Source organism: Monopterus albus, unplaced genomic scaffold (assembly GCF_001952655.1).
Source record: "Monopterus albus unplaced genomic scaffold, M_albus_1.0 scaffold16.1, whole genome shotgun sequence".
In the NCBI taxonomy this organism is placed as follows: Eukaryota; Metazoa; Chordata; class Actinopteri; order Synbranchiformes; family Synbranchidae; genus Monopterus; species Monopterus albus.
This window is the reverse complement of record NW_018127896.1, coordinates 5,601,711-5,613,925: the sequence shown is the minus strand read 5'-3', so window position 1 is coordinate 5,613,925 and position 12,215 is coordinate 5,601,711. Positions and strand designations below refer to the sequence as shown.

General features: G+C 45.4%; 1 protein-coding gene across 6 annotated transcripts in view; it reads left to right on the top strand.

Moving 5' to 3' along the window:
- The first annotated feature begins 1,191 nt into the window (after positions 1-1,191).
- Positions 1,192-12,215, top strand: part of zc3h13 (zinc finger CCCH-type containing 13) — a 13,506-nt gene continuing 2,482 nt past the window's right edge. Inside the window, exons 1-17 of one of the 6 annotated variants that reach the window (XM_020592074.1) lie at positions 1,192-1,246; positions 2,058-2,228; positions 2,659-2,762; positions 2,943-3,057; positions 3,173-3,281; positions 3,441-3,607; positions 3,797-3,945; positions 4,139-4,339; positions 4,534-4,701; positions 4,870-5,213; positions 5,726-6,202; positions 6,350-6,592; positions 6,730-7,186; positions 7,481-7,593; positions 8,268-9,500; positions 9,627-10,298; positions 10,406-10,549. In XM_020592074.1, the coding sequence (XP_020447730.1) occupies positions 1,232-1,246; positions 2,058-2,228; positions 2,659-2,762; positions 2,943-3,057; positions 3,173-3,281; positions 3,441-3,607; positions 3,797-3,945; positions 4,139-4,339; positions 4,534-4,701; positions 4,870-5,213; positions 5,726-6,202; positions 6,350-6,592; positions 6,730-7,186; positions 7,481-7,593; positions 8,268-9,500; positions 9,627-10,298; positions 10,406-10,549 (4,882 nt within the window). In that variant the 5' untranslated portion in view covers positions 1,192-1,231. Of the gene's footprint in view, positions 1,351-1,400; positions 1,518-2,057; positions 2,229-2,658; positions 2,763-2,942; positions 3,058-3,169; positions 3,282-3,440; positions 3,608-3,796; positions 3,946-4,138; positions 4,340-4,533; positions 4,702-4,869; positions 5,214-5,725; positions 6,203-6,349; positions 6,593-6,729; positions 7,187-7,480; positions 7,678-8,267; positions 9,501-9,626; positions 10,299-10,405; positions 10,550-12,215 lie in introns of those variants that run through there. The other 5 variants (XM_020592070.1, XM_020592073.1, XM_020592069.1 and 2 more) reach the window with 5 other exon arrangements.

The following is a 12,215-nucleotide window of genomic DNA, read 5'->3' as shown; positions in this document are numbered from 1 at the left end:
ATTGTGCAGGTGAAAGAAGGCAGATCTAGAGACTTGGTTTATGTGTGATTTAAAGGACATATTCTGATCAACGATGACTCCAAGGTTCCTCACAGTAGTACTGGAGGCAAGGGCTATGTCATCTAGAGTAACTATATGATTAGACAGCAGATTTCTAAGGTTTTCAGGCCCAAGCACAATAACTTCAGTTTTGTCAGAGTTTAGAAGTAAGAAGTTGCAGGTCATCCAGGCCTTTATGTCTTTAAGACATGCTTGAAGTTTGACCAGCTGATCTGATTCATTTGGCTTCATAGACAAATATAATTGAGTATCATCTGCATAGCAATGGAAATTTATGCTGTGCTTCCTGATAATATTGCTTAAATGGAGAATGTACAAAGTGAAGAGAATTGGACCTAACACAGAGCCCTGTGGAACGCCGTGACTAACTTCAGTTTGTGTGGAAGTTTAATCGTTAACATGAACAAATAGAAATTTTTCTGATAAATACAATTTGAACCAACTTAGTGCAGTTCCATCAAAAGTTATCAAAAGTATGTATAAGCCAATATTAATTTCATAATACTACCATTATTTGTGTCAGTATTGGCAGTAACTGACTTAATAACAGTTGTATTTTTAAAAAGAAAAAAGTTTTATTTATTTATTTTTTGTGACATGCACAACAAAATTTTGTTTGGAGCCGAGGGCCCCAGGCCGCTGCGTGCATACGTGTTGCCATCACGGGCAACTTGGGGATTCAGTGTCTTGCCCAAGGACACTTTGACATGTGGACTGCAGGCACCGAGATTTGAACCTCCAACATTCCGGTTGGAGACAACTGCTCTACCCACCCACCACTGTTACCCCCTCATCTTTTTGTCTAGGTCAGTTATCCTGCGCCATGATATTGTTATTAAAATCTGTATCAGTCAGTATTAGTATATAAACTATAAATAACAGTAACCTCACTTACTGGCCATGTTTGATTTTGGTAGTAGGCTATTTCTATTATTGTAGGAGTGCCCCCACAAACCTTGTGAGTGAAGAAACTATCAACTGAGTCATTCTGAATACTGATCACTGCTTGTGCCGGAGTTGATTTATTTTTATTATTGGTATTATGAATCTTTGGAAGAAACGGGAGACGCACTAGAATAATGAATTATGGCGGCAGGTGGCGGTAATGCAACACTCATGAGTACAAACCACAGAAGAAGAACAGGATACATGATGTCCACCCTCCGCCAATATGAAGGCACCCAGGGTAGTTTCTACCTATGAGTACAAAGAATAAGCACTGTTATTTCTATATGTGCTGAATCCGCTAGCTGGGCTAAAGTAAATGCGACGCCGAAATTAATATCTTGGGTGAGACAGTCTTCTATGTACACATTGTCTAGTAGGCTTGCTAGTGAACGAGGCTTCAAGGCCCGATGCTAAGATAAAACATAAAGTCATTAGTAGCCCTCTGGTTAGCGTTAACTTTAGCATTATCGTCTATTCGCTTGTTTTTCCAGCATAGACCTGCAGAATAAGTATTGTTAAGATTTAACCGGCTAAACATTTGAATTTCGCATCCTTAGTGACATATATAAGGTGTTTGAACAATAGAATTAAAGTTGTGTAGTTTGCTAGTAACTTTAGCTAAGCTTAAGCTAGCATGCCAGAGTGCTCGCTAGAGGTAGCTGCACAGACTGCAGCAGACCAAGCCATTTGCATGTGTTTATGTTTTGGATGTGCAGCCACCTATAGAGAAACTCCGTACTGCGGGCAGCCCAGTGTGTAAATTTCGTTTGTTCAGGAAGACTGATGTATTAAAATTAGCGTCTTTGTCGCAGTTTAGGGTGCTAGAGTCTGTATCCCTACACTCGGATTGAATGACTTCAGGCCTAAAAGTGCACTGTAGTCGTACAGTTTTAGAAATATGGCTTGAATACTGATCTGCATCCATGATTTATTTATATCGATAGTAGCCTTTAGTGTTTTGAAACAGCAGAAAGTCTCATGAGTGGTGTATAAATGTATTAATTCTGACTCGTAGACATTACATTAAGTGCTGTTTGTCGTATTTCCAGTTCTGCAGAATGTCCAAGATCAGGCGGAAGGTTACAGTGGAGAATTCAAAAACCATATCCGACAGCAGCAGCAGCACCACAACCAGCAGCACCAGCAACACTACCGCCCCCTCCCGCAGGCCCAGCGTGTTTGAAAGACTTGGCCCCAGCACTGGGAGTAATGCTGCTGATGTATGTTTAGCCTAGAGTGCAAAGTACTTGCATGGATGTAGTTGGTTTCTTATATTTCTTTGTTGATACACAAAGAGTTCCTTTGTTCCTGTGTTAGTGATCAAGAAATCTTGACCTGCTGTTGGAGCCATATGTAGTAATATATGCAGCAAATGCATTTGCCGCTCACACAAAATGTTAAACTGTTATTGGACAGTTTGTATTTCTTTTAAGTGTGAATTCTTCAAATCCCGGTGGTAAGGATTCAAAGATCAGGGTAGGCCCCAAACCTTTTGCTTATGCTGAGGGACCTTTAACTGGGAGCACCTTTTAAATAATCAGATAAAATGTATTTGGTGTTTTATACTGAACCCATTATCCACCCAGTCTCCCCACTGTCTCATTCTTGTCTATGTTACTGTATCTCATCAGGCTCAATTTTGTCTTTCAGAGTCACTGTAGAAATTGGCTGAAGACTGGTAATTGCAGCTACGGCAACACTTGTCGCTACACACATGGAACTCAGTCACGAGGCAAAGGATTTAGCTTTAGTCGGTAAGATAGTTTAGTTTTAATATTTTGACAATCAGGAATTTTGTGTGGTATTTTGGGTATATGGTTTTCAGGACTGTTCTATTGCCATTTTTACCTTTTTTTGTTTTTGTGTGACTTATTATTTGTTATTGGCACATGGCTTCTTGTGTGTATTTATGTTTGTATTTGTCTGTTGTGCAGGTCAAACGAGAGGCCCACAGGTGATCTGCGGGAGAGGATGAAGAATAAAAGACAGGATGTTGACTCAGACAACCTTCAGCGAGACCTAGACGAGCCCACATCCCCCACATCGAGAGTGAGTCTCTGCTGCTATAATTTCTAGTACCTATCTGTAGATCAGGGGATAAATGCATATAAAGTTGATAAAACATGCAGGTGTGATTCTAGAGTGTGTGTGTATGCTACAGCAGAGAGACTCCTCCAGAGGCCGACACAGGGAGAAGGAGGACATAAAGATCACAAAGGAGCGCACCCCAGCCAGTGAAGAAGAGCCCACAGAGTGGGAGACCAATCGTGAAGGTAGCTTGTTTGTTTTTATTCACATTTAAATGACATCAAGTCTCTTTAGTTTGATTTTATGATTTTAAGTGAACTCTTAAAAAAAAATTGTATGGTCCTTGGTGAGATTACTACATTTGGACTTCCTATAGCAGCATATGTGTTTTGGTTCACTTTCAGACTCAGATATTGGTGATTACGACTACGAGTTATCCCTGGAGATGAAGCGCCAGAAGATTCAGCGTGAGCTGATGAAACTGGAGCAGGAGAACCTGGAAAAGAGAGAGGAGATTGTCATCAAGAAAGATGAGACCCCTACCAAAACAAGAACCACGGCCTTGCCGAAGGTAAGTAAAGGGTGCAGTGGTTAGTTGGGCATGCACCCTTTTTCATCTGTTTGTTTTAAAGATCAGGATGATTTTTGGTTTTTAATCTGAAAATATCTTTTGAAGTATCTCCAGCAACTCTGCACTCATAGTGTTTGTAAGGAGGACCTCATTTAAATCTTCACCTGATCAGTTTTATCTGTCCTTCAGACCTCCCCAGAGCAGTTAAGCTCCAAAGATTCACCCTCATCCAGGAAATCCGGTGGATCCCCAAAACAAAAAAGTGGAACCAAAGGGCTAGGCTCTGGGAAGAAAGAGAAGAAGGCTCTGGTGTCCTCACCTGTTTCAGAAACTGCCAGGTAGGAGTCTGTCGTTGGGCTTGTCTGTTTGTTAATTTCTTTGTCACTTTTGCCAAGAGGTCAGGTTTTGGTCCTTGTTATTCGTTTGTTACCAGAATATCTCAAAAAGTATTCAGCAGATTTTAGTGCTGCTTGTTTGACAGCTTGGTCATTTGACCTTGTCTTCCATTTGATGATGATATGTTCCAACCAGGTCTTCAAAAGGGACCCATAGCAAGAAGAAAGGGCCCCGTACTCCCAGTCCTCCTCCCCCAGTCCCCCTGGACATTCCTGTGACTGGGAAGAAACACAAAGGCAAGCACAAAAACAAGGACAAGTCTGAGGATAAGCAGAAGGAAGGCAAAGATCGGGGACGAGGTACAGAAAAACACAAAGAGAAGAAGGAAAAACGCAGGTACAGTATAGACTTGCATGACATATGCAGTAATATTATCAGCATATTTACATTGTAATAATGCTTTTCATTCCATTAAATCATTAAGATGATGTCTTAGTATTTGTGGTCAAATTTGTGAGAAAATTCAGTTTTGTGTTATCTTCTTCAATATGTAATCCTCATTGTTTTGAATATAATCTTGTTGTTTACAGGGACCGATCGGACAGTTCCCACAAGGCCAAGCGATCAGTCACATCAGAGGAGCGTTCTGGCAGTGTGTCATCATTCTCCAGGGGTGTGTCACCCACAGCCAGAAAGAAATCCACCTCTCCCAAAGCTTCATCCCATAAGACCTCTGCACTAGAATCCTCTCCTCGCAGGTTAGCACATGTAGACCACTGAGTACACTTGTTCTTGTTCAAGGCTTTGTTGTTAAACAGTTGTCAATAAAAATACAATGTCTGTAGTGTTATGTGATAATGTTCCATTTTCATAACACTAGAGTTGAGTCACTACTGTGAGTAACTAACTTTCCTTTGTCACTGCAGGTCTCCGTCTCCTCCACGCCACCAGCGCAGCCCCACTCCTCCCCGCCACCTCTCCCCTTCCTCCCACTCAGGTTCGTCAGCCCAGCGGCACTCTCCCTCTCCACATCGGCGCCGCTCGTCCTCTCCCGCCTACCACCGGAGCAGCGCAGCCCCAGCCTCTGCCTCTTCACCTCAGAGCTCCAGGCGTTCCCGATCACCTCCCACCTTGCATGACACCTCCTCGCCCCACCGCCGATCTGACAGGTTGAGCCCTATCCGGCGTCATTCCAGGGGCCGTGAGAGAAGCCGTGGTGACAGAGAGAGGAGCCCGCCTGCTCAGGATCGAAGACATGAGCGCAGAAATGGTATTCTTCTGTTCCACTACTGAACTTGTTCATTGTGTTTCTCTGTGGGTTATTTATATAGCTCCATTTTTTTACCACATGACCTCTAGGGTGAAATTCAAAAATCCTTAATGCTTCATGTAGACTTCACCTCAGTTAAATTAATATTTGGTGTTGAATGTGCACTTTCACAGTACCACTGGTTTTAGTAGGTCAGTGTATAAAGCTTTTCTTTTTTTCAAAAAAATCTTTTTCACTTACATTTTTCACACATATTCTAGTTTTAGCGCAAAAAATGAAACAAAAATTTTGCGGTTACTACATTTCACACTATATTGTAGCCTTAAAGCTACTGTAGATATATACAGGTTGCCTCATTTTGCACATTGATTGGGTTATTTTGGCAAATCTTGCAGTTGATTAGTTCCTTATTGCTTCCGCTTGAAATGTCCTTTCTATACAGTGTCCCCTGTGTCTAATAAACAGTTTATCCATTCATCGGTTGTTAAGCTATGTCTGTCTTTTGCAAACAGATAGTCGCAGCAAGCGAGAGAAAGACGGTGTCCGTGATGACCGCGATTATGACTCTGAGCAGGTGTCATCACGTGATGCTCGCGACGACAGGGACACAAGAGAGGCTCGTGAGCGACGAGACACTCGTGATCGTGGAAGGGAAACGACCCGGGGGTCTCGAGACCATCGAGACAATAGGGAAGTAAAGGACTCCAGAGAGAGCAGGACAGAAACCCGCTCCAGTCTAGAGTCCTTGGAGCGGCGTGACCGCGAACGGGAACGAGAGAGGGACTGGGAGAAAGACAAGGACAGAGAAAGAGAGAGGGAGAGGGCTGACACCCACAGGAAGGAGGAGCCGCCTCAGGATGACAGGAGTTATGGGAGAGGTCATGGACGCGATGAGGGAGGGAGAGCTGAAGGAAGGACGGAGAGCAGGCCAGACAGAACGGAGAAGAATGGACGGGGGAGAGGACGCGCTACTGAAACATCTGATAAAGGCAAGAACTGACATTATATTTAGCTTTTACTTAATTTGTTTTCATCATAAACACTTAAACCAACAAGAAACCTGTTAGGTGATGGCTGCTTTATTTTTTGTTGGTGTATGTTTTTTCCTGTAGAGTAATCTTTTTTTCTTTTGTCAGGCTCAAGCAGAAACTCACGGGGCTCTCAGCAGGCAAGTGGCCATGACAACTGGGAGTCGAGCAGTGTAGTGCGTGAACGGAGCCCAGAAAGGAGCACAGATCGTAGTGCCACCGAAAGAAGCTCTGAGAGGGGTTCAGACCGAGATCGCTATGAGGGTGATAGAAGAGAGCAAGCCAGAGACTCCTCCTACGACAGGAGAGGAGGGCATGGAGAGCGGGAGCGCAGAGACAACCGAGAGAGAGGTGGGGGTTAGGATTTACATGATTTTAAGCCTATGTATTATCTGAACTAGGGTCAAAAAAGAATGCACAGATGTCAAAACAGAAAGCACAGAAAACTATGTGGAGTTATTTATACGAGTTCGTTCTTTTTTCCCCAGATCAAAGAGCAGCTTCTCCAAATCGACACCAGGGGAGATCGGAGGAGTCTGAGAGGGAGGAGAGGAGAGAGGAACGCAGGATAGACAGAACAGAAGAGAGACGGGATGACCGGATCCGCGACCGGGAGCGAGAGAGAGACAGGGAGAGAGACAGGGAGCGGGAAAGAGAGAAGGAGAAGGACAGAGAGAGGGAGAGGGAAAAGGAGCGAGAGAAGGAGAGGGAGGCCGAGAGGGAGCGGGCTAGGGAGAGAGAGAGGGAGCGAGAACGAGAGAGGGAGAGGGAGAGAGAGAGAGAGAGGGAGAGGAAGGAGCGAGAACGGGAGAGAGAGAGGGAGCAGCGTGAGCGAGAGAGGCAGCGAGAATGGGAGGAGCGAGGGAGGGAGGAGAGGCGGGAGAGAAGAGAGGAGGCCAGGGACGACCGGTCTCTTCGAGACACCTTGGACGATCGCAAGACAAGGCATGTATCAACCAGTGAACTTTACAATAATGTAAAGTATTATGTTAATAAAGGTTTAGATTGTACATTAATTACAGTGTTGCAGGCAATCAGATCAATAGATATTATTAATTTAAGAGACAAGACATTAGTTCACCAAATGATTGCTCAAGTGGATTTGTTGGGTTTTTCCTCTATAATAAAAAGAATAATAGCAAGGTCTAGCAGTTTTAACCATTGAAAGTTGCAAAAGCACAAGTATGCCACTCCCCCAATGGTGATCTAATGTTTTTTGTTTAATAACTCTCCCTTTAGTCGTAAGAGGCCCAGGGTGGAGAGCAGCCCTAGCCCCCGATCCTCGCCTAAGCGAGCAGCACGGGACCTCAGTCCAGCAGACAGTGATGGCTACAACAGTGCAGAAGAGAAAAGTGAGCTCCCGTTTGGCCGAGGGCAGGCCAAGCTGCACCCACAGTCCCTCCTCCCCAGCCCAGTGTGTCCGCCTCCATCTGACAGTAGGGAAATTCTTTTTGAAAGGACACACATCTCTTGAATGGGGAATGCACCTCTCATGTAATGTAGCCGCACCATATGTAAAGGGGAACGCACGGTTGATTATTGAAAGTTTATTTTTTGTGGGTATGGCTTGTAAATGGTCTTGTTTACACATCTTTTCATTTCATGCATTCCAGCACTGGCTGTCTCTTGTAGTGCGAGTTAAATTATATCAGTGTGAACAGAAATGTGCCAGAGTTAAATAATTCTTTAAAACAAAGCACACCAAGGTAAAATACTTTACTTTAAAAATATATTGTAATTAATTTATTTAATGAATTCCATTTTCCCACAGCATAGTAATTACCATTTAAAATTGCTCTCTTTCCTTTCCAAGTTTATTTTGGTTAAGGATGACTTTTTTATCATTTAACTTAACAGGGCCAATTAACCTTTAACGCAAAGACTCCTACTTGTTAATTATATAGTTTGTACAGCAGATACCTCAGTTTTCACCCAGAAACGGAGCACAGAGACAGTCTGCTGTCAAAGCTGACCGGTTGCTTTAATGCTGACTAAGGTTATGTGACTGTTCTGTGTGCATGTAAAGGTGGCGACAAGCATCGTGTGCTGAGCCAGGTGGTGCGGCCCCAGGAGCCTTTACTGCGTTCTCCACCAAGAGTGGCTCCATCTGATGACAAGCCTAGTCACTGGAAGGATGAGGAGCGCAGAGCGACAGGGGACAAAAGGGAAGCACGCAGCCGCCACGAGGACCTGGATCCTCGTGGGGAACGCAGCAGAGGAGGTGACAGACGAGGAGATCACCTTACAGATGGGGTGTCTGACTCACGTAGCAGAGGCAGAGACCAGCGAGAATCCACACCACCTCCTTCAGCCCTTGCCACTAGCAGTGAAGACAGGGACACTGCCGTTGGCTTGTCCCATGAAGAGGGCAAAAAGAAGACCAAGTCGCAGAAGAAGGGGCTGAAGAAGGCTCGCAAAGATGAGGAGATTAGCGGTGGCACCCGCCTAGCAGCTGCAGTGAACCGCTTCAACCCAGAGCCTCCAACTGCTGCTTCTGCAGATGCACCCTTGCACTCCCCAAGGAAAGTAACCAAGAAGAAGGCACTTGATCGAAAGAGGAAACGGTCACGAGGAGAATCTGATGTATCTGAAGAGGATGCAGCAGTTCATCAGCCACACAGTAAGAGGAAGAGAGGTCCCCGGACTCCACCACCCTCCATGAGGCCTGACCGCGGTACTAGAGGCAAACCAGAGCTGTCTCCTCTGTCCAGAATGGACAACTTCAGTGACTGGTCAGATGAGGAGGTCACAGACCGAGGAGGGGGACCACTGGAAACACAGGCTCCTCTGGTTACTGCTGAGAGGACTCCTGCTGAGCCTGTCAGGAGAGGTGGTGGCCCCTGGGTCAGCAGGGACCGGGAGAGGGGCAACCCTCCTACCATTACTCCTCTTCTTCCTCAGGATCCTCCAATGCTGCTGCAGACTCTTACTCCACAGCCCCTCATGTCCCAGCCCCTGCTCCGCAAACCTGCCCCAGAGCAGACACGCAGCAGCAGCATGGGGAGCAACCAGAGCCGCGCATCATCACGGCGCCTGCGGTCACCATCCAACGAGCCAGCCCAAAGAGATGACCCTCAGGGGCCACGATCTCGTCGAGGCAGGCTGCAGGGTGCCAACTCACATGATCGGGATCGAGAGAGAGAACGAGAAAGGGAGAGAGAGCGAGAGAGGCCGGTCGTGAATGACCCTCCAGGAGCAGAGAGGAAGTCTCGAATCGACCAGTTGAGAAGAGGAGAGCTCAGCCGCAGCACCTCATCAGGTAGATACACATCAGTCGATTAACATCCAATACTTAGTCTGTAAAAAGTTTTTTTTTTTTAGTATCGAGCAGCATTTAACTCTGATCCCACCTTAACTTCTTGTAACTGTGTCTGCTGTCTTATAGACCGGCAAGATTCTCGCAGCCACAGCTCCAGACGCAGCTCTCCTGACTCTGAGAGGCAGGCAAGGTCCAGGTCCCGTGCTGGCTCATATGACAGTCGGGAGCGGGAGAGGGACAGAGAGCCATTTGAGCGGGAACGAGAACGAAAGGACCTCCGGCCTCAGCAGCAGCCACAGCAGCAGTCCCTGCTCCTCCAACAGCCCCTACAACAACAGAGAGACTGGGAGCCTGAACCCAGGGACTGGCCTAGCAGGGGACGAGAGCCCCTGCTCATGCGTCCTAGTCGTGAACCTCTCCTGAGGGAACGGGACATCAGGGACAGGGAACGCTTGCTCCCTGAAGGACTCATCCAGCAGCACGAGCGGGAGCGGGAAAGGGAGCGAGAGAGGGAGTGGGAGAGAGACAGCAGAGGTGAAAGAGGTGGTGATCGAGAGAGGGACAGAATGATAATGATGGACCTACCGCCTCACGGGGACCCCAGGGTTCCAGGAAGAGGGGACCTGAGGGGTGAAATTAGAGGAGACCTGCGAGGGGACATGATGCGACAGGATAGAAATGACTATGAGCCCATGCTGCCAAGAGAAGCCTTCAGCCCTCCAGAGCCTGAGGAACCAAGCAACAGTCACCCTGTCATTGGAGAGCAACAGGAGCTAGAGAAGGAAGATAGCATTGACGGTAAGAAGACAAAAACATACATGCATTTTTGTGTCGCTTTTTACCAAATTTTCGATTTAGAGAAATTTGGAGAAATTTAGAGAAATCTATGTGTGTTGTGTTCACAGGAGACGATGATGGGAAAGAAGACGATGGCCAGTCAGTCGCATCTGTAGGGGAGGAGTATGAACCAATCAGTGATGATGAACTGGATGAAATTCTCAATGACAGCCAGAAAAAAGAGGATCAGCAGGATGATGAGAAAGTTACAGGTACCAGGAAATACTTTTATGGATAATGTAGGACTAAATCGTTTTGTGAGTGTGACTTATAGTGGTGTGAAAAAGTGTTTGCCCCCTTACTGATTTCTTATCTTTTTGCATGTTTGTCACACTGTAATGTTTCAGATCATCAAACAAATTTAAATATTAGTGAAAGATAACACAAGATAACACATCATGCAGTTTTTAAATGAAGGTTTTTATTATTAAGGGAAAACAAAATCCAAAACTACATTGCCCTGTGTGAACAAGATCCAAAGAAATTCAAAACCAAATGAGAAAGAGAATAATTGAGCTCTATCAGTTTGGAAAAGGTTATAAAGCCATTTCTAAAGCTTTGGGACTGCAGCGAACCACAGTGAGAGCCATTATCCACAAATGGCGAAAACATGGAACAGTGGAGAACCTTCCCAGGAGTGGCCGGCCGACCAAAATTACCCCAAGAGCGCAGCGACAACTCATCCAAGAGGTCACAAAAGACCCCACAACAACATCCAAAGAACTGCAGGCCTCACTTGCCTCAGTTAAGGTGAGTGTTCATGACTCCACCATAAGAAAGAGACTGGGCAAAAATGGTTTGCATGGCAGAGTTCCAAGACGAAACCCACTGCTGAGCCAAAAGAACATAAAGGCTCGTCTCAGTTTTGCCAGAAAACATCTTGATGATCCCCAAGACTTTTGGGATAATAGTCTGTGGACAGAAGAGACACAAGTTGAACTTTTTGGAAGGTGTGTGTCCCATTATGTGTGGTGTAAAAGTAACACCGCATTTCAGAAAAAGAACATCATACCAACAGTAAAATATGGTGGTGGTAGTGTGATGGTCTGGGGCTGTTTTGCTGCTTCAGGCCCTGGAAGACTTGCTGTGATAAATGGAACCCTGAATTCTGCTGTGTACCAAAATATCCTGAAGGAGAATGTCCGGCCATCCGTTTGTGACCTCAAGCTGAAGCGAACTTGGGTTCTGCAGCAGGACAATGATCCAAAGCACACCAGCAAGTCCACTTCTGAATGGCTGAAGGAAAAACAAAATGAAGACTTTGGAGTGGCCTAGTCAAAGTCCTGACCTGAATCCAATTGAGATGCTGTGGCATGACCTTAAAAAGGCAGTTCATGCCCGAAAACCCTCCAATGTGGCTGACTTACAACACTTCTGCAAAGATGAGTGGGCCAAAATTCCTCCACAGCGCTGTAAAAGACTCATGGCAAGTTATCGAAAACGCTTGATTGCAGTTGTTGCTGCTAAGGGTGGCCCAACCAGTTATTAGGTTTAGGGGGCAAACACTTGTTCACACAGGGCTTTGTAGTTTTGGATTTTGTTTTCCCTTAATAATAAAAACCTTCATTTAAAAACTGCATGATGTGTTTACTTGTTATCTTTGACTAATGTTTAAATTTGTTTGATGATCTGAAACATTACAGTGTGACAAACATGCAAAAAGATAAGAAATCAGTAAGGGGGCAAACACTTTTTCACACCTGTAGATCCCTGTGCGCTCCCAGTCTCACGTGACAATAGTTCTGCCATGTTTGCATTAGCACAGAGATGCCTTGCATCAAACCAAGCGTTCCCTTTTTGTTAACCAATAAATACCAGCTAATAACCGCAGAGTGATTTATTTCTGCCTCAATTGCTATTCATCACTAGGCGTCCAGG